The sequence below is a fragment of the Sceloporus occidentalis genome, unplaced genomic scaffold, assembly GCF_023333645.1.
Source record: "Sceloporus occidentalis isolate IW3139 unplaced genomic scaffold, rSceOcc1.0.p SCAF_25, whole genome shotgun sequence".
In the NCBI taxonomy this organism is placed as follows: Eukaryota; Metazoa; Chordata; class Lepidosauria; order Squamata; family Phrynosomatidae; genus Sceloporus; species Sceloporus occidentalis.
In genome coordinates, this window is record NW_028317005.1 from 7,334,180 (window position 1) to 7,357,242 (window position 23,063).

The 23,063-nt window shown below is 38.6% G+C and overlaps 1 protein-coding gene across 1 annotated transcript; it reads left to right on the plus strand.

Annotated features, from left to right (window-relative positions):
* The first annotated feature begins 1,466 nt into the window (after positions 1 to 1,466).
* Positions 1,467 to 22,806, plus strand: LOC149300346 (protein mono-ADP-ribosyltransferase TIPARP-like). The gene is made up of 5 exons (XM_089485454.1): positions 1,467 to 2,407; positions 18,185 to 18,350; positions 18,613 to 18,794; positions 21,476 to 21,748; positions 22,359 to 22,806. The coding sequence occupies exons 1-5, from the start codon at positions 1,467 to 1,469 to the stop codon at positions 22,804 to 22,806; spliced, it is 2,010 nt and encodes a 669-aa protein (XP_089341580.1).
* Positions 22,807 to 23,063: the final 257 nt, after the last annotated feature.

Here is a 23,063-nt window from a genome sequence, read left to right on the forward strand (position 1 = left end):
GTGTGTGTGTGTGTGTGTGTGTGTATATATATATATTAATGTTTGGGGTAGGCAGACACCAGGATCAGTAATCATATAATAACCTTGAGTTACTAAAAAATAAATCTTCATTTTCAAGGGAAAATAGAATTTGCAAAGGGCTCTATATATGCCTTTTGTTTTCTTTGATATTATTCTTACTAATACTCACCTGATTAAACATTTAACAGATATTTTCTATTTATATACCTGGATGGATGGTTATTGTTTTTTTTCCCCAGTCTCCTCTAAATCAGATCACAATATATAATTACGGTTTATCTTATTAGCATTGATTTGTTCAGCTTGCGTGACCTGTAGAGAAACATACACAGAATTTCCGTCATTGGGGTTCCTAGTCCCTGAAGCAGAAGGATTGGGGGGGTATATGTTGATGGTGTGTCTGTAAAGGGTTAATTGGCCTTCTCTTAAGGTATGTCTGCTCCTAGCAATGTGTCCTTTAAATGTATGCCAACAGTCAACAGAGAAGAATCTGAAACGCTAGAGGGAAGCGCACACTGACTTTGGAGAAATAAATGGTTTGCATTGTAAAACTTAAAAGAACTTCCTTTCTTCTCACCCTTTAGTATACACAAAGGGTGTTGCTTGCAGCAGAAGTATCAGTTTATGGAAAGGGCATACAAAAGGATGTTAGATGTGTGATAGGGGATGTTTTATTATCATTATTATTATTATTATTGTATTGCTTTAGATGGCTCCATCACATTCTGCATGGCTGTACTGTGAATGGTTATTCTGCAAGCATTTTAAAGTAATGTTTTAGTCCTCCTTACATAGTGAAACATTTAATGAGATAAAAGGTAACGGGGGCTCTGCTTGTATAAACTTAGGCTATCGATGACTAATACAGCGCATGCCTAAAAACCTTGAAATAAGGCCTTGATCTGTGGAGCGAGGAGATTTGTGGTATGGGGTGTGTGCTCAAGTCACCTCAAGCCTGAATGAGTGTTGCAGTTTGGAAAGAGAAATAGGCATGTGTGTCAGACTGGGTGTGTGTCAAAGTACATGATAGTGAGTGAGACAGGGTGTGTACACATGTGACCTTAGGGCTCTTTGTGAGGCAGTTTGTGCTGCTTTTGATACACTGTGTGCTTTTTCAGTCATCGTGTGTAATGTAAACGAAAGGTAAGACGTGCCTGAAAACTTGATTCAGCTATGAGCTCAGACGTGTTTGTGGTCCCAAATACCGCAAGTCAGAGCACCGAGATTTAAACTACTCGGTGTGGAGGTTGTGTGTGGGCTCCAACTGCATTTTCTCAAGTTCGTGCCATAAATGCTTTGGGCTGCCAAGGACAGAGGGAGTGGATGGATTGGTTACCTTGTAGAAATTAACAGCAACGATTTGACTCTATTATAGATTCGGTGTAATCTTACACCTTGTTTTACCTTTCTTTCTATAAGGCTGATTAACGTTTTTGGTCCCTGAAATGGAAGACGCCGTCCAGATTATGGATGCAGAAGCTTGTTCTATGAAGGTTCCTTGCCAAGGCATTAAGTCCCCAGACGTGACAGAGAGAGAGCTTTCACGACATTCTGATAAAATTCCTCCTGTAAAACCATGCTTCAAAAAAAAGCACTCTCCGAAAATGTTTGATGCAGAAACTCTTAATGCGTTACGACCAATTTTCACTAGTTTTTTGGGATCAGGGCCCCTCAATGGAATCTTTGTACCCAGGAATCAGACAGGTGACGTTACTAACTTATGTGAACCTCATGTGAAAAAGGGAATTAAGACGGAACAACAGTGTCCTCAGCCCACTACATTGATTTCTGGAGATCAAAGTGTCAGACCCGTAGTAGATAATTCTCTCTCTTTACATTCGGGACAAGAAGACCTTGGAGGAGAAACACCAAGTGTAATTGAAACATCTGAACCAACGTTTCCATCAGAACAGAACGTCACTGCTGCTCACACTTCCAATGAGTCTTTCCAGGATCCCATCTTACAAGCAAACCCAGAGGATTCCACAAGCCCCGTCTGCTTAGACAAGATAACCGAAAACTATTCTAATGGGTTATTCCAGGATAGCAGCTGTCTGGACCAATACAGTTTGAACCAAGATAATACAAACACTGGGATATTTCAGGACAAAACAGAGGAAGCCTCCCTTCTTTTAGTATTTGAACTTTTGAATCAGCTCCAATATCATGTCCATCAAAACGATGGGATAGACATTTGTGTGGATTTTTTACAGGGATTGTGCTTTTATGGTAACGACTGCCTAAAACACCATACAGTATTACCGTATCACTGGCAGGTTAGGAGAATCGACACCGGCCTCTGGCAGAGTATAAATGATGATTCCCAAGAACATCTGGAGAGACTGTACTGCAGTCCAGACAGTGACCGAATCAAAATGAGATATCAGTAAGTACCTAATTCACCTGCGCATGCACTATTGATAGAACAGCTGTGTCCTGCATTTATTTGTGTGCTTTATGTTGCAATGCTGCAAAGAGGCGTTTCATCGATGGCTTTTTTCCAGCTCTGCTCCATATTAGGTACGAGCAATTTAGAGTCAAATGATGAGGATCTGTGTGCTATTAGCCCCGTTGCTAACCCGTGTCTAACCCTTATTATCATTAACTGATGCAACGGGTATGAGAGACATTTGTATGTGATGCTTTCCCTTTGGCCTCCTGTCTGTAAGAAGTATGTTTTTAATTTTTGATTAAGTATTTATGTATCTAAAGCAGCCCAACAGTAGGTACTCGGTGATGTTTGGCACCTCAAAACGAAAATATATATATGACGAGGATTTGAACAGTCTAAAAGTGAAGAGAGCAATACATGTCACTAAAAGTGCTGGAAATCAATGTTACAGATTTTCTTCCTTCTTCTTTTAACAGCAGGTTTCACACCAGCTGTTTTGGTAATCATCCTTGTGAAACCATACTGCCTGAAATAGTCAATGTGTTTAAAGAATTGGTTTTGTTAAAAAAAAAAAAAAAGTAAAAAAAGTTTTTTTTCTAGGTACAGTGTAAAAAAAAAAACAAAAAAAAAAACAAGTGTCTGTTTTCTTTAGATTTTTTTTTTTTTACCATAAATGCTTCAACTGTTGTAAATAACCCTCACCTTGAGTGGGCACTTACTAGTGATGGAGTCCTTTAACTTAATGTTCCTTAGGGAATTTCCTAAATTATGTTTGTCTTTTCAGGCCTCATTTCCCTAGAATAACAAGAGTTTACAGAACAGGCACCTCATTGGATTTGTCGCCATCTCTTTGTAGCACATATAATGTAACGATGATATGGGTGTTATTGGGGGTGAATACATTGTAATAGAACCATTCATCTGCCCAGATCCCAAAGGGACAGGCTCTATTGTTATAACCATGGGCCATATCTCAAGGTAATGAGAATTGTTCTCCAACAACCGAAGATGTCCTCTTCTAGCTCTACCTTCCCCATGCTTTAAATTGACAGCCTCGGTATATGAAATATAACATTAATGGACCTTAACTTTAAAGCTGATGTTTAAGTGTTTGGGGGTGCAGGAGGGGGTCTAGTAATGCAGGTCTTTTCACACTGCTTAAACAAGATGTTTATAGTTTGATTACACAGTAATCAAGCAAGCTGCTTCGAGGGTCGCCGCACTTGGAATAAATGGCACCATCACGGAGTAATTAGCCCAGGAAAGACTTGATAACATTTCTTCATGGTCAACGTAGCCTTTTTTTTAAGCAATGTTGTGTTTCCTGGCAACAAGACAGGAATAACAGTATATTGAGGGTTTCTGAGGAGCTCCCAAACAAGACAGAGCGGCACACAATTTGCATGGTTACCGCTATATCTGGGCAAAGCAATTAATCTCTTGTGGTCAGACTAGCTTTGCAGACCTATCAACACAGTGTGCACAAAACAAGGAAATGTCTGTTCAGCACATTGCTTGATCAAGAAAGGCCAAGCAGGAGACAGCTCCTCTAGTAACCAGTGGGCGGTCGTCATCTCTTTTTGTTCCAGGTTTAAACACGGTTTCCTTGGTACTAAAAGCAATGAATGCTCTGGTCATCCAAAATGTCAAACATTGCTCCAAGTGTCATCTAGCATGTTGGGGCACAATTCAGATAATTATGGCACTGAGTGATGGATTATATTTAATTTAAATATGACATAGCTCACCTTGTATGGTTTAAAGCAGATAATCCCAGAAATGCTTTTTACACTTTTATACACAAAAAGAAATGCTATTAGATTGTCAACATTAAGGTAAACCTATTAAAAAATCCCTTTATCTGACCTATTGTTGGGATGAGGAGAAGGGATGTAACTTCAGGTCAGCCACCAATGTCAACTTCCATGATGTTACCCTGATACTGATCAGCAGATCCCCTTGGTGTGTTGTGGAACAAGGCAGAGATCATATACACATTCATTACTAAATGTATCTCGCAGCTTTTAAACAATGTTTCAGATAAACATTAATACGATTCAATCCCCTCCTTTCATTCATGAATACATAGTACAGACATTGAAAAATATACAAGAGATCAGGGGCATGATGGCTCATACTATGTGTTAAGCAACGGAAGACGCCTAACTTAATTACATGTGTTTTATAGTTTCACTTAAGTCGCTCAATCTTAAAAACATTAAACACAACGTATGTATGGTTTATTTCATCCTGTGTTGATTTTAATCTGAAAAATAGCCCATAGTCACTTGCGTTACCCTGAGTGCTAACAGATGGTTTTCTGTTTAGTAATTGCATCTTGTTGCCTGGTTATTACAGGCTATTCCAATTCAATAAATAAATACATGTTAAATCCAATTCTTGCAGACTGGCTGTTCTTGGTTTTAACGCTTACACGTCTCTTGATTTTTCTTTATTCATACATGGTGTGATTCCAAAGGTTACAAAATATGTTGACACACTGAGTTGAAAGGTTTTTATTGACTTCATCATAAGGCCGAGTTGCTAGAGAAGTATTTATTCCCAATGGAAGGAATGCACAATGTGACCTTAGAACATTTTATCATGGCAGAACTCCAGACCATGGCTTGATTGTAATTGTTATGTACGCACACTACCTCAGCAGTGCAGGAATTAAGACCCCTTACATTAACATGGCCTCCCTCTTGGGACTATGTTTAATTGACTAAACCAACAACTTACTTGTATGCTTAATATGAGACCTGTTGGTGATGTAGTTCAGCAAAATGCCTTACCAGCTAAAGGTGTAGGTTTGTCACTCGTGTAGAAGATGTACCAAAGATGTTGAACTTCAGACGGTCTTCCTGTTGTAGGCTACCTATTGCGTGATTTAGTGATGTCAAAAAAGGAAATACAATTACGTGATCAAGTTTATTTAGTCCACATACAGCACACTAACACTTGGTTGGTCAGAACCATGTAACACATATAACATGTTAAAATTAGACATGTCCTATTAAAAAAATGGCTGATTAGGCAACCCCTAATAACAGGTTCTTCATCTGTGACCTTCATCAAGCTGTTTTTGGTAGACATACGTTTCCAAGGTGATGGTATAAATAAATATATATATATATATATATATTTATAATGCTGGCAGGATCCTTGTGTGGAATACTGTTGGATGTTCCCAGGAAAGTAACAAGTGTTTTCACAGTTCAATATGTAATTAACTGGTAATCTTTTGACATCTCTTATCAAATAACAAATATCTGGTTTCTACTGTAGCCTAATTACATGCGATTGACAACTTTTCTCAGAACTGTACGGGAACCACATCATGTGAAGTGAATCAAGTGCTGTATTTTACTTGAAGGCAGCTTCATTAACAATCTAGTGGGGAAAAAAGATCTTTTACAAAATTACCTGTAAATGTAATTTATTGGCAGAACCTGCAGTTTAGTTGTAGTTTTGCTTTACGAGACCTTACTGAAGCAGTTCTACAGTTTTTTGTGTTTACTTTTAGTTTGAGATGCAATCATGTTCAGCTATAGAACCTAAAGAAGTTTGACATTTTGAAATTCTGCATAATTTGGAGAAATCGCCATACAGTGGCACATCCAAATCCGTTTTGTTAAGTAGTTTTCTTTTTTTTCTTTCAGCAATTGTTAGCTTCCCATTTCCATATGAAATACAACTAATTGGGGTTTCAGTCCATGCGATCCAAACAAGTTGTCATCTGGTTTTGAAGAGTAGTTGAGCGGGTCTGCAATTGCACATGCATTCACTAGAAGTTTCATTGAACGTTTTTTGTTGTTTTGGGGTTTTTTGGAGCAGCTCTTAGCTATAGAAAAATAATTCAGGGAGTGTCCCACCTCCTCTGTCTTTGCTTCAAAAAACTTTTACATACATCACTCCTCAATAACGTAAACTATCTTTTTTTTCTAGAAACATGTTGAGACACAATTTATATTTTTTCAGTCTTGGGAAATGGTATACACAGCATTGGATAGGTAGTTAATGTATATCAAACGTTGTTCAAGCTTACACCACATGTTAACCCCCTCTGCCTTTTCGTATCAAATTACTTTTAGAGCCAGTATTTTTAACCCCTTACAAAGATCATTTAGGTTGGACAATGAAAGAGTTAATTCTGCTGGGTATAGTATGGAAATTGAATGTCCTTTATTGCAGGCATCATAAAATGTGGTTAAATGTTGCTTCATATCTAAAACCATATTTGTTTTGGTGATACGGTTTTATATTCCATTGTCGACATGTAAATAAACTCCTACCTAAGATTGGTTCCACATATTTTAATTATTACATTTGTATGAGGTGACACTGGGAATTTGCGGTGAAACCTCCCAGTCATGTGTTAAATATTTCAGTGGGATTGTCACACTTGACCTATGCAACTCCAACTTTTCTTTTTTTTCTTTTTTTTTTTTTTTGATAGGAAAAAATGAAAGCCTTACTTTCGATCTGTTTACTGAAGGTGGTAAAAAGATAACATTCTTGAGTTCTCGCTATCACATCTAGTCAGGTTCCAAGCGGTTTAATCATTCATTATGCTAGATTACAAGAGATGAGAACTATCACACCGATGGCATGTAATCTTTAACGATCCTTCATGGATGAAAAAAAAAAAATGTTTTTGCTTAAAGTCTGTGGTTACTGTAGCTAGGATGTAAAGACTTCTATACAGGAAGTTAACTAAAGTCTTCTAGCTCCCTATTACTGCCAGGTTATGGGAGGATTGGGCAACGGCAACCGTCGGCTATTGCTGATCTAAACTTCCACCACCCTTTATGCTGGGTGAGCATGATTAGAGCAGTTGGCTGAGCCTATTTTAGAAGCATTGTCATTTTGGTGACAAAGATGTGTATGACCTGGGCCATTAGCATCGTTAATTTCTGAGCTGGGTGACGGGACCATCCTAAATTGGTGTTGGTGGGTTCCGAGGACTACCAAATCCAGACATGTTTCCTTCCATGATTATGAACACATGTAGCTTTTGGACTAAAATGATGCTGTACAGGTGGCAGTGCATGCGGGGACGAGGTGCCCTTGCCCTTGTTAGAGAAAGAATTGACTATCTCTGCATTCTTGGGTAATGAATGGTTAGGCTGCACCTGCAAGAAGTTTATGTTCCCCTGACCGGAGAATGGTGAACATCTAGAATGCCACTTGTCGTGATCTTCGCTATTACATTTCCCACTTCTCAGAACTTTTTAGTTACAGACTGTTATACACAGGCATGGCTATAACATTTACAGAGTGATTACATCCATCTTACTTCAATAATCTGAACTCATTCCACTAGCAGAGTTTACTGTTCATATTATACATTAAAAACCTGTGTTAGGAAGTGGTACAGATGCCTTGCAATAACGGTCAGCGTGCCACCTTCTGCTAAATGCCAGGGTATGACATCATATCTCTCCAAACAGCATGGGGCACACAGGATGCAAGGAGGGAAGTTTTATGACAGCTGTGAGAGGGCAGCTCTGAGTTGTTTTGCTTCCAGGTATCTTTTTTTCATTCATTCACCATACAGTAGGTACGATGCACTGCGTTAAGTATGGATAATGAGGGGCCAGCTTAACCCTTCATTTTAGGATTGACCCTTCAAAATGCATATCTGATAAAGTGAGGTAATATTTTGGAATTTTTTGCTGGTTGCTTTTTTTGTATGTAAGAATATATAAGATAGAATTGTGTGCACACGGTGCAGTGCCTTTCAGTGACATTTTGCCTATACAGCTGCTAGACAAAGGTTTGCATTCATGGTGTAACCTTAGTTAATGGATTTCACATTCCTTATCTGAAACACTTTATCAGCAGCCCACGATGTGCAGAACACAGAGCACATGAGCTCAACGTCTCACTTTTTATTATCTTTTTTTTTGTGTGTGTGTGCAGTATTACAGAACATTTATGATGCAGCAAGGAAAAAGCACTCACCCATGTAACATCTCAACTGTTTTTTTTAAGCCTTGCGTGGGTTTTTCTTTCTATTTATATATTCGATATCCAAACTGGGAGTTAAGCACACATTTAATGCATTTCTGAAATCTTCATTAGTTAGTTGACTTAATGTCTACAAGGAAAGCCCTAGAGGGTCATGTAAGGCCTGTTTACTGTCACTCTGCCTATATTGCGCATTAAAATCCTGATTGGATTGTCTCCCTTGAGATGATAAGGCTCAGAGGAAAGGTTATACCTGCTCAAGGGAAGCCAGCACTATTTTAGTGGATTCATAATCCAAAAATAGCTGTCTGAAACTAATGGATTTTGGGGGGCACACCAGATATGAAACAGTGTATGGTGAATGACTATGATAATTTGTCTGGGGCCTCAGTGGGAAACTGTTGGTAACAGTGCATTGCCACTATGCATGTTAATCATGGTGTAAAGCCATCTATGGTACGGAAAAAGGGTTATAGCCATATTGGTACAAGAGAAGATGAAGTCTTTAGTCGAAGGTCTTTAATCAAAGGTTTGGGGCCTTAAAGATCTCTTTCCATCTGGAGAAGGGACTTCTGAAGTCCAAAGGGCTTATTTGATTCTAAACTTTTTTTATCAGTGGATTCTTTGATTAAAAACTCCTGTTTAGCCATGACGGCTTTAACCGAGGAGGCAACTAGTGTAGCCTGTTGGGATCTATGCATAAGAAGTGCACCTATACATCTGAAAAATGTTTAAAAAGACACCTGATAAAGTTTATGCATCCTGATTTTGGGTGTAATATTTTTTTATTTATTTTTTAATCCGGGATTGACCCATCCACATATTAAAGTCATCGGACATTTACGTATGCACATCGGTACTAGCTTTATTGTAAGGTCTCTGTGAGGATTTGATGTCCTTTTAAGCTTTTCTGAACATCTAGACAGTATTGTTGTTGAATGGCTTGTGAAGTTGACATTATTTCCAGGTGTCTGAAGGACTTCAAACTGCCTTTCCTTAAAAGACTAGAAGAGCCTAGAAGTTCTATGTGAAATCCTTTCTTCCCTTGATCGTGTTTATTAATGATGCTCATTACAGAGAGCTGGAGCTCTGTTTGTGGGTCACCTTGGATGTTTGAGGTTACAGAATCAACACACAGAGCCAAACCGATCTCAGAAAACATTGCCATCCAGACCTGGCAGGAGTTAATAGTCTAAAGCTGTTTAAATTGTAATTTATCCAAGGAACAAGTTGTGAAGCACAGAACACCATGCTCTCTTTTAATTAATCCGCGCAGCAAGTTCCTTTCCAGTAGGGAAGATGTGATAATGTCCTGGATACCTGACGCATTGTTTTCATAGCTATGCCCATGTAGCAATTGTTTTGAAATGTCCCATTTGCCTAGTTGCTTCTGCATTATAATGCCTGGGTGAAGATAAAGCCAGTTTCCTCAAAGGTTCCACCCAGGATTACTACAAGACGATCGTTACAACATAACATAAACACACAGGGTATGAGGCATATGATCAGGTTTACCATAAATGACAGGCAGTTCTGATTAATTTTTTAATCAGGTTGTGTACTGTGATTTCATACAATAGGTTTTGTACTTCTAAGACATATTGGTAATGAATAACTCTGGGATGAATTCTGTTCTATGTGGGGAAAATGACTCAACCCAAAGGTAGAACCTCCACCAAGCTGGTGTATTAAGGCCGTACTTATAGCATGTCCCAGAATAGGTGGCAACCCTATTCAGTTTTTATTTTGTTGATTTGTCGAGTTCTGGTTAGTGCTCTGGTGTTTGAGTGGGCACATAATCTATATCATCACATTATGACTTTGGGACACATGGTGGATACTACTAATGGGTGCTGCATTACTGTAATTCTATTGTGAAGTTGGGATTGTGACCCATAGAGATGACTTTAGTAGCGATGGCTGCGTCCAAAGATTCATTCTTGCTTTGTAAATGTGACATGCCGCATATTCTTTCTAAACTGATACTAAGATGGCATTAGTTAGTTAAATTTTAAAAAACAAAGTACAGTTTTTACACCTATGTTTCATTTTGATACATCAGTGCAATGGTGTTTTTTATTATACCTCCTGATTCCTCCATAGTGGGACTCCTAACCGAGTGACATAACTGAAAATATTGTGTGTGCGCGGTATTGCTTTGTATAGGTTAATCTAATTATGCTGCCAGTTATTTCAGAGACGATAAGAGCTTGAAATGGCAAAACCGCGCAAACAATACCACCATTCAGCACGCTGTGATGATTGACCCCCTGAGACGTTGCACACCCTCACAGCTCTTCATTCCCTATGCCTGCTTAAAATGCATGTGTCCTTTTAGAATGTCACGCAGCAGCCTTGGTAATTACGAGCTACACTGTCTGAATCAGTGTGGGTGTTAGTGCACTATGCATAGATTATAACACGTACAATAATATCAGATATAATTAGAGTCAGCTTCCCCAGCGGGTAGGAGGACAGCCTTGTAATGAGGAGACAGCTATTTCTTTGTGCTGTGATTAGGGAAATTCTTCAGTGTGAAGGTTCTCAGGCAAACATTTTCAGTTCTTACCAGATTAGCACAACTATTATTTTCTATTTATTTACTTTTAAACTTGGCACTGTCAGCTGTATGAATCTTTATTTCTATGCTGCTAGATCTATCTATCTATGTAATGCATGCCATGGTACAGCGGCGCAGATGGCACTATATAAACCAATAAATAATAAGGCACCAGCCATATCATTTTTTTTATATGTATTTATTAGATTCATGATGCCAGGTATTATTGCGACATCAAGCTCAACATTAAATCATGTTCATTTTCTTGGTACACACACTTAAAATAGTTCTCATGTATGATTTTAAACATTTAATTAATTCCAAACATCACACAAGAGTCTATTTCACTTTATATGTTGGAAATACTTTTAATTGATGGATCAACAGTTTTTGTTGTTTTTTTTGGTAACTACACAACTTTATTTCTGGTTGATAAGGATGTTGGCAATAAACCATGCCAAAACCTCATCCTATATACAATAAGAATAGTTACTAAAATCCACCCAAAAATGTATTTATTATTTGTATAATTTATTTTACTGGAATTCACAGACTAAGATGAACCGATGCTAGGTAGAGGGCCATGCTCGCAAGTTTACAGTCTAGCCATTCAGTTGCGCTATGTTCCTCGGAGAGGTGGATTATGGGAGTTGAATACTGCTAATCCTCTTCTATTCAAATGGCTATGATCGTGCGGGGAAAAGATTGCAGACTCTGAATGGATGGACGTTGATGCCATTGAGTGTTCTTCAACATAATGAGTTTCTTAGATTTCTATCGCTCAGCGGTTTTTGACCACATCATGGGAAACAAACTTCAGGACTTTCTACGGATTGAGACCACTTTCTCGCAGCAGACCGTATTTTGCGAAGTGCTGTTTTGTACTTTGCATGCTGTGATAAGGCGTTGCATGGTATATGCTTTTGTGACGTACATGTGGCCTGCTTTTATGTTTTTAGTATAGCAGCTTATTTATTTAAACTGTTTGTTGTTAAAATAACAGAATTATAACAAAAGTCTGTGATCACCCCTTGGGGTATTAGAGCCTTTGATGAACAATGGAATTACATATTTAACCTGAGTTTCATTTTGGGGAGGCATGAGCTGATGCTCTTCCTTCTGTCCTCATCTTATAAATGAACTTTTTGTCATTTTAATCTAAGAAACCCGGCATGCTGGCTGCTTGCTTTTTAGATTGTAAACTCCTCTGAGCAAGGCTATTCTTACCTTCTGTTTCTGTAAATCCAAATTGTTATGTGATGCACTACTTGTGTCCTGTTTATACATTGTACAGCACTGCAGAATGTGGCAGTCGGCTATATTGGTTTCAACCGGGAAGAATTCCTGCATTGCTAAATACACGGTTATTATGGATGGCATGAGATACTTCTCCAGCCTCTCTTCCTCATGTAAATCATTATTTAGCAATAATAGTCAGACATGTGAGCGGAGTTAAGGCAGTAACTAGTTACAAACTGGAACCAGGAAGACATTTACCAGACTCCATCCAGTTTTAAGTAGATTAAGGGTAAATTGTTGCCGTAAAAACCACCTGTGTTTATGGATTATGCCGTTTGCTGGGCAGAAGTGTCTTTATTGCTTTCACCACCTGCCACTTAACAACAAACTTTTATTTTTTTACAAATGTGTTTTATATTTTAGCTGTTTTTTATGGGTTTTTTTTCCCCAGGATGTATTGATTTAATAATAATGTATCTTAACATTTCATTATAAATTGTTAGGAATTTTTATGTAACCTATATGAACTTTTTAGTTTCCCCTTTCTAGACCATCATGCCCTTGTGCACAATCATTTAGTGCAATTCTGCTGCCCATTTGTACATGTGATGCAATCGCCATGGCAACCTGTATAGCATCCCTGCTCCTCATCCTACTTTTAATACGTATTCCCATGCGATCCCACCTTTGGAATATTAAAAAATCGAAAAGTATTATCATAGAAACATAGAAAGTGACGGCAGATAAGAACCAGTAGGCGCTTCCAGTCTGCCCAACCTCTGAGTACTTTCCTTTAGTACTTGCCCTTATCCTATATCTAGCTCGGCTTTATGCCTATCCCATGCTTGCTTAAATTACTTTACTGTATTAACATCTACCACTTCTGCTGGAGGCTATCCCATGCGTCCACTACCCTTTCCGTAAAGTAATATTTTCTGATGTTACCATTAAACCTTTGCCCCTCTAGTTTATGGTTGTGTCCTCTTGTTGTGGTAGTATTTCTCCTTTTAAGTAAACTATCTTCCTTTACCTTATTGATTCCCTTTAAGTATTTAAATGTTTCTATCATATCCCCCCTGTCCCGTCTTTTTTCCAGGCTATATAGGTTAAGATCCTTTAACCTGTCCTGGTAAGGTTTATCTTGTAATCCATAAACCGTTTTAGTAGCCCTTCTCTGCACTTTCTCCAACATTTCGATATCCTTCTGGAGATACGGTCTCCAGTACTGTACACAATACTCCAAGTGAGGTCTCACCAGTGATCTGTACAACAGCATGAGCACTTCCCTCTTTCTACTGCTAATACCTCTCGCTATACAACCAAGCATTCTGCTCGCATTACCTGCTGCTCTACTGCATTGTCTGCCTACCTTTAAATCCTCAGAAATAATTACCCCTAAATCCCTTTCCTCACACGTTGAGGTTAGGACAGTACCAAATATTCTATACTCTGCCCTTGGGTTTTTATGCCCCAGGTGCATTACTTTGCATTTATCTACATTAAATGCCAATTGCCACAGCTCTGACCATTTTTCCAGTTTTCCTAGATCGTTTGCCATTTTGCTTCTTCCTCCAGGAACATCAACCCTGTTGCAAATTTTTGTGTCGTCAGCAAATAAACATACCTTTCCATCAAGTCCATCTGCAATATCACTAATAAAAATATTAAAGAGAATGGGTCCAAGTACAGATCCCTAAGGTATCCCACTGGTAACAAGACCTTGTTCTGAATATACGCCATTCACTACAACACTCTGTTGTCTGTCACTCAGCCACTCCTTAATCCATTCAACAACATTGGGATCTAAACCCAGAGATTGCAGTTTATTTATAAGTCTTCTATGTGGGACAGTGTCAAAGGCCTTACTGAAATCCAGATACGCAATATCTACTGCACCACCTTGATCAATTACTTTAGTCCCCCAATCAAAGAAATCAATAAGATTTGTTTGGCATGATCTTCCTGAGGAAAACCCATGTTGTTTTTGATCTTGAAACCCATGTGACTTCAGATGTTCAATAATCATTTCCTTTAACATTGTTTCCATTAATTTCCCCACTACAGATGTAAGACTAACTGGCCTGTAGTTGCCCGACTCCTCCCTACTGCCTTTTTTGTGAATGGGCACAACATTCGCTACTTTCCAATCCCCAGGGACAACTCCCGTTACCAATGATTCATTAAATATATCAGTTAACGGTTTTGTTAGTACACCCCGAAGCTCTTTTAATAACTTAGGGTGTATCCCATCAGGCCCCATCGACTTATTTGTCTTTACCTTAGACAACTGAAGTAGAACCTCCGCCTCGATAAACTCACATATTTCAAATGATTCAGTCTTTTTTCCCAACTGAGGTCCCATTCCCTCATTTTCATTTGTAAAAACTGAACAGAAATATTCACTGAGGCAGTCAGCTAAATATTTATCCTCTTCTACATATATTCCCTTTGGTTTTAGTCTAACTAATCCTTGTTTGACTTTCCTTTTCTCATTTATATATAAAAAAAATGTTTTATCTCCATTTTTTACTGAGAGGGCAGTTCGCTCTTCTGCATGTGATTTTGGCAGATCTAACAACTTTCTTTGCCTCTTTCTGCCTAATTTTATAGATCTGTCTATCTTCCTCACTTTGGGTATTTTTGTATCTACTAAAGGCTAACTTTTTGTCTTTCACGATTTTGGCCACTTCTGCAGAGTACCACAGCGGTTTCTTTAATTTTTTACTTTTACGGACCAGCCTAATGCAATTTTCTGTTACCTTCAATAAAACAGCTTTTACAAAATCCCATTTCTCCTGAATGCCATTTAAATTGTGCCAGTCTGATAATGACTCCTCTATACATTTTCTCATTTTAGACAAGTCAGCTTTTCTAAAATCTAAAACTTTTGTTTTTGTGTGATGTGACTCAGTCACTGTTCGTATATTAAACCACCCAGACTGATGATCACTAGATCCCAAACTTTCACTTACAGAAATATCTGTTAACAAATCTCCATTTGTGAACACTAAATTCAATATGGCCTCCTTACTAGTTGGTTCCTCAACTACCTGTTTTAAAGATAATCCCAGTAAGGAGTTTAGAATATCCGCACTCCGGGCACAACCAGCTACTTTCGTTTTCCAGTTTACATCAGGGAGATTAAAGTCACCCATAATTATAACATCCCCTTTCACTGTCATTCTAGCTATTTCCTCCACTAGTAGATTATCTAGTTCTTCTACTTGTCCTGGGGGTCTATAAATCACACCTATGCGAGTTACTTTACTTTTGCCAAATTGTACTGTAACCCAAACCGACTCGAAGTTCTCCTCACCAACTTGTATTAAGTTAGATTTTATGTTATTTTTCACATTATCCTCCAGACTTTTTTTTTTACCTCTTTTTTTTTATAATGTGGTTTCAGCCGTGAGACTTCCCAGTCATCTCCTTTTCATTATGGTGTCATCATTGTAAGATTTTCTACAACTGGCCGGACGTGTCTGAGTGACTACACCGTTTTACTCTGTGTTAACTCAGAAAATATTGTTTATTTAAGACACGTTATGGGTTTTGTATCCTGACTTTGTTTCCTAACTAAGAATATGGGTCCCAATTTGTATGGTCGGTTGTCATGGTACTATAAGTTCTAGCGTTTGAAAGTTTAGAGGCTGGAATGTGCACATAAACACTGTAGGTCTTATTCACAAGTACTTTAATTTCCCAGAAGAGCCTTGTTTTAGGAATTCTGTCCAGTTTCATCTTTCTTTTTATGTTTCTGTTCTTCTCAGCTGCAGTACATCTAATCCTTTTAAATCGTAATGCCGCAGTATGGCTTACATTTTTTTGGCAAAATACTGATCTAGAGAGAAGCAATATTTGGAGTTATGTTGCTACAGAGTGATCATTTTTTTTCTTCTGTACTTGGAGACTGAAAAGAAACTATTGACTTTGCAATGGAGAGTATGATCACAATTAGAAGACAATACGAGGCTGACGCCTTTTAGCAAAAGATAAACCACGTTACTGCTGAGACAGGTGTTTGAACTTGGAAGTACAATTTCTTAGTATTTAAAAAAACAATAATAGCCACATGGAAGCCTTTCGGCAGCACAGCAGAAGAAAATTCATATGATTGTGTTTATGTTTCTGTGAAAAGTTGTAGTTCCTCTTTCATAAACCGATACGTAAGAGAAATACCGTATTTGCTCGATTATAAGACGAGGTTTTTTTCAGAGCAAATGCTCTGAAAAATACCCCTCGTCTTCTAATCGGGGTCGTCTTCTAATCAGACCTCAAATAGAGTCTGATTAGGAGACTAAGATCCAGATCCCCCGCACCGCTGCAGGGGACCTGGATCCTCCTGTCTCACCCCCCCCCCATCATACACACACTTACCGGTGCTTCCTGCTGTATTGCCGGGGCAGCGGGTTGACGTCTACGCGATCCGCGTAGACAACGTCCGCTGCAGCCGGAAGGAGGTGTGGCTAGCAGCGGGGGTTGTCTGCGTCCGTCGCGCAAACCTTCCCCGACTGTCAGAGATCAGAGTTCCCCGCACCGGTGCGGGGAACTCTGATCTCTGACAGCCGGGGAAAGTATACGCGACGGACGCAGAAAAACCCCCGCTGCCAACTCCACCTCCTTCCGGCTGCAGCAGAAGGCGACGTCAACCCGCTGCCCCGGCTGGAAGCACCGGTAAGAGAGGGCTGAGAGGGGAGGGGAGGGGAGAGTGTGTGTGTGTGTTAGTTAAATGGGGGTATAGGGTGTGTGTGTGTGTGTGTGTGTGTGTTAAATGGGGGCATAGGGCATTTCTGGAGTGGCGTTAAGGGGGCATTTAATAGAGCACTCTGCCTCCTGAAATGCCTTATACACCTATATGCCACTCTGCCCCATAATATGCATTTTAACCCCCTAAATGCCAGAGTGGCATATAGGGGTATAAGGCATTTCTGGAGGCAGAGTGCTCTATACAATGCCTTTTAACTCCCTTAATGCCACTCTGCCTCCTGAAATGCCTTATACCTCCCTATATGCCACTCTGCCCCATAATATGCATTTTAACCCCCTAAATGCCAGAATGGGATATAGGGGTATAAGGCATTTCTGGAGGCAGAGTGGCATATAGGGGTATAAGGCATTTCTGGAGGCAGAGTGGCACATAGGGGGTCAAAAGGCATACCATGGGGCACAGTGGCATATAGAGGGTTAAAAGGCATATCATGGGCCACAGTGCCATATTGGAGTGGCAAGCCTGGGGGCAGATGTGCGTAACTGGGGGACAGGTTGGAAAATACAAGAAATAAAAACAAAAAAAATATTTTTCTCAATCATAGCTTTTATTAAAAAAAATAGTTTACATGAATTAACATTTACTGGTAAAACTTTTTTCCTTTAGGGTCGTCTTGTATTCAGGCTTTTTCTTTTTTTCCTAAGTTAATATTCAGATTTTGGGGGGTCGTCTTATAATCAGGGTCGTCTTATAATCGAGCAAATACGGTACATTTGTTTTGATTCCAGTCAAGTTCTAGGTGTGTCATTCATTGTACAGTACATAGAGCCCCAAATTACTTTCTGTTCCCATTCAGTTCTGTTTATTCTCTTTTAGCTGAGTGTGTTTTTTAAGAAAAAAAAAAAAAGAATGTGGGATTTTTTTTGGGGGGGGCACTAATGTCAAAGAATAGAATATGTTCTGTGGTTTTGTTTTCATAGTTGAATTCGTCAACTAGAACCTTCACGTGACTTGTTTATTCGTACTCCTTACACATGCTTATAAAACTGTTTAAAGTAACTCTCTGAGTTTTAGTGAATTTATTCCAAGAATACCAAGGTTAGCGACTGGCATGGAGTAGAGCCTTGGAGAAAAGCAGAATACAGGCCAATAAAATCGCAGAACCATTTTATTTATTACACAGTAGTTTCAAATATTGCCTTCTTTTCTTTGTACAAAAGTAGAAAAATATGGTTTGTCAAATATAGTATATTTGTATGATGATTTAAGTTTTTGTCTTTGTGTTTTTTAGGGGACATGATTTTTTGGCTGACTTGAATTGTATGAACGTTGATTCTCTTGAATTTGACCAAATCCGACGACTGTCTACACCATCTACCTCCTCGGTTGGCTCTAATTATCATACTGTATGGAAATACTTCTGCCGAGACCACTTTGGGTGGAGGGAGTATTCAGAGGTAACGTTCAGCTGATATCCATTTCATCAGTTACTTAAATTATATAAAATAGAAGAAAAAATGCAGGTCCAATTCCTAGTAAAAGTATAATACAGGTGACAACCTCTCAATACACTGACAAGTAAGGTTAATTCATTCTAATTAATTAAATAAAAGTATACCATAATATTAATGTCCTCAGCCTTTTGAGGGTCTTGTGCCCAGTCTGACACACAAATAGGGGATTTGGTTTGTAATACTGATGTGTCCTCACCTTTAACAGCCTGTTGTAAAGCTCATCGAAGAGGCAAATTGTCGAGGACTGAAGGAAGTTCGGTTTGTTACGTGGCACAACCAGTACATACTCAACATCAAAGACGGCTTCCAGCAAAATGCATGCTTCCGGAAGGAAATCAAACGGAGGCCCCTTTTCCGGTCATCTGTAATGCTCTTGCCACATTTACAGTAAGTATTCTTAAATAAGTTTTAAAAACATAGAATTTTACGGCAGGTAAAAACAGGCCATCTAGTCCATTTTTCCAAATATACTCAATCTTTCATCAGTACCTTGGATGAAACTAGGCTGAAATATACTGGGTCCAGTTTTTATGTAATCAAGCTCTAGATTAAAGATTTTTAGAGTTTGCTTGATTCCAGAATTTATGGTATTATGGTAAATCCCTTTGTCGGTTCTCACCAAACTGACATATGGAGGCATTTCCTATATGTGCCATCATTAATGAGAACGCTTGATCAGTGTGAAAGAGATGCTGAAGCTGTTTGGGATGGAATAAATAGCATCGTAACTGAATCTATTTTATTTTTTTTATTTTTTTGGATAATAGTAACGGTCACCAAGATTAACTATTTACTGGATTTCTATTAAACCAGCTGCTTACATTTGCTGCACTGCTCTGTAAAAAGATTGTGTGTATAAAATGATATAAACATACACAGTCTGGCTTGTTAATTTCATTGCTGGATATCAGACTTTTTTTTTTTTTTTTTTTAAGGCAACATTAAAGCAAACTGTAAACAGAACAAATTGCATTCTTTACTTTTTATTTTGTGTTCTGTGGCATTACCTGTTCTATTGCTGATGTGTGCTTTTAACCAAGAAGCTCTGCAGTACTAATCTGTTTCGATTTGAAGCCTTTTGATGGGTTGTTGTTTTTTTTTTGTGGGATCTCAAACGCTGTTGGAAGTATGATTGCAGAACTTGGCATTTGGGAACAAGCTGTCCTCGCCGTATAAAGCAGGAAGCCGATAGGATGACTGGCAGCTTGACATGCTCAGACTAGCAAAGGATTTAACTGCAGCAGCTCCATATTACCATCAGTAATGCAATCAGGTTCTCTGAGCAGTTAATTATGTTACTGCAGTCTTCTAAGCATATTAATATACAGGATGGGCAAGTTCAACAGAAGTTTAGAAAAGACTTTCTATAGCTCATTCTCTGCTATTTTTAGTGTAAGTAGATATTTCATAGTCTGGCGTGTTCAAGCTCGCAAGCCATGTTGGGGGAAGAAAAGCATGTAACTATTTGAGGCCATCTGGAGTAGTTGTCATGGGAAACAATTAAACGTTGCCGTTGATTGCTCCACTTTAGCACCAGAACTGTCCTTTTTAACAGCGATCCATCGAGTCATTTATTCTTGGCTATGTAACAATCTGTTCCTGGCTGTAGAAAGCATATTCTGGTAGCTTTTGTTGAAATACGCCTCCTTTATTGATATTCTTCATCACAGCAGAAAATGTTGGCTGCTTTTAAGTCTAATTAATCTCTGTTAGGTTACATCAAAAGGGATTTTATATGACCAAATGCAGCACGAGCTAATGCCCACGTATCAGTAACGATTATCAAAGCTGAATATAGAAACCGAGGCATTGTTTCTGCTTCCCCCTCATGCTACAGATGTTAAAGAATTGTCTCTAGTGCGGACAATAATCACAAGGTTACGTTAATTCTCTGTGTACAGTCATGCAGACTTGCACTGTAATACGTCTTGTTGCGTGTAAGTCACAGATGTGCGAGACAACACGCCCTACTGATTAATTAAGGTCATGGTAGCCCAACATGCACAATTACAGATCATGCGTCATAATACAATACAATACATTTCATTTACATGTTACTGCAGCATAGTTACATTAAAGCCATTCTCACTATAACACATAGTTTGTTGTTCCGGTCGTGTAAATATTGTGTGCAATGTTAGCTTGACTGTGTGTGTCATTACGAAGGGTCAGGTTAATACAAGATGTGACGACACTGCAGCTTTTGTCTCCATGTTTAAAAGACGTTTGACAACATAATTACACCGTGCAACAAATGAAACACAACAGGCATGTGAGATGTGAATGTCCTCTCCTATGACACTTTAATATAAATGCAACTGAAAAAAACTGAAAGATTTTTCACTGCAGTCCCTTACTAATTAATACAATCATTTCTTCGTGTAGTTTCTCCTAAATGGGGCAATAGATGCACGCACAGCAGTATTCTTGTGGGCTAGCAATATTTTCAAAAATGGCAACTACACTTTTCCACAGTGCAGTGCACTGCTGTTTGAAACTGTACAATAATTTAGTATTCTCGGATGCTACCCAGAAATCCAGATTCGTTAAAAGATCCTACTAGAGCAACACTGTGTTCTAGAGCTATTACCAGATGACAGTCGGTTTCATTAAGAGACCCTCATGGTAGGTTTTAACTTCCACAACAAACATTCACACGGGAATCACCCATACCCCTGAGAATTTACAGTTATGAGCTGGTCAACAAGAACTCGCACAACCAGCCCATGTGTTCTACTGACGGGTACATATTATTTACAAGAATCACATTAGTGTGTGTGGCCACACGTTGGCACAATACGTTGTTAGAACATTTTATCCCAGAGCACTGCTTACACTTTCAGCGGATTACTTATGTTTTAGGAAATCATTTCCTGCTATTACATGTTCACATCTTTATACGCTACAATTTCAGTCTGGTATTTAACCAGCTATTTGTTGTAACATGTTCAGAAATCCGGAGATGAAAACTATTTTCTCATAACGTTAACTACGAATTATACAGGACCAGTCTGCCTTGTTCCCATTTCTAATCACAGTGTGAAACATTCTCTTTGTTTAATTTCTAGAACACTTAGCGGAACGACCCCGTTGACCACTCCAGCGATTGACTCCGCATCACAAGTCCTATCGCCCGTTGCTATCACGTTTCCGAACTTCTATCCAGAAACGTGGATCCCTATGGACTCCTCTCAAGAGTTTGTTCAAGTGCCTATGACCAATGAAGACAAAAGCTTCAGGACGGTGTATTCATTATTTCACAAAACAGTACCAGAGACTAAGTTTCGGATTTCAAAGATTATGCGAGTTCAGAATCTCTTTCTCTGGGAAAAATACAAGAGGTAATATTCTTTTTGTTTATTTCGTAGGAGATTACAAGTGGCAGGGTCAAGCACATTAATTCCCTGCAAGATTTTGCATTCATAACATAGGAGATAGAAAAAATCTATCTATCTTTCTCCACGTGTATATGCACTCGTATTTGTTTTTCATACTGCCTTACACAGAATCATTTCATAGAACTATTACTTTGCACCTGTGTGTAATTAGAGAGAACATATGTTTTGCACTGATGTTACTTAAATTATCTTACTTTTTTCACTGGGAACACTTCTGCAAGTTGTCTACTGAAAAGCTGACCCACTTACTGTTTCCTTCCTCTTTCATTAAGGGTTGCATGCAGGAACAACGTTCCTATGACCTCAAGAACGTGTGTTCTTCTGTTACACGTGTTGTAACAATAGAGTTTATGCTTAGTATTTCTTAATGTTACTGTCTCCCTGCCTGATCATAATAAGTTAGCATGTACAAAGTTATATTATTAATGTATGGCCCACCCTTGCCAGTGAACAGTATTAAGAAATTAGTAGCGATTTCTGTCAATAGCCAAACAGTGGGTAAACATCAATGCTCTGCTCAGATTTTCCATAATGTTGTTCATTTATTGTTTAGGAAAAAAGAATTCATGACAAGGAAAATGACTGGATTGGACAAAATTATGAATGAAAGACATTTGTTCCATGGGACATCCCAAGATGTTGTTGACGGGATTTGCAAGCACAACTTTGACCCCAGAGTATGTGGAAAGCATGCCACCATGTTTGGACAGGGCAGTTACTTTGCCAGAAAAGCAAGTTATTCTCACAATTTTTCCAAAAGATCCCAGAAGGGTGTTCACTATATGTTCCTGGCTAAAGTATTGACGGGAAGATACATTGTGGGAAATCCTACCATGAGGAGGCCTCCCCCGCTGAACCCAGGGAATATTACCAGTGACCTCTATGATTCTTGTGTAGACAACTACTTTGAGCCTCAAATTTTTGTTATATTTAACGATGATCAGAGCTACCCTTATTTTATTATCCAATATGAAGAAGTTAGCAACACTGTCCACATTTAAAAGAAACAAACGCTGCTTACCTATTTCCTAGGAACTGTTTTAAATAAACAAAATACAATAATGCAAAAAACCCTACAATCTGTGATACCGTTTAAAAGAAATGACCAACAGTATATTTGTTGTTAAATTATGTTCATATTGTAAATACTTCCAATTGTTAATATTAAAATTGTGTGCCTTTGTTAATAAAGCATTGTTTATTTATAAAAATAAAAAAATAAAATAAATGATGCCTACGTTGTGTTTCTGTAACTTAA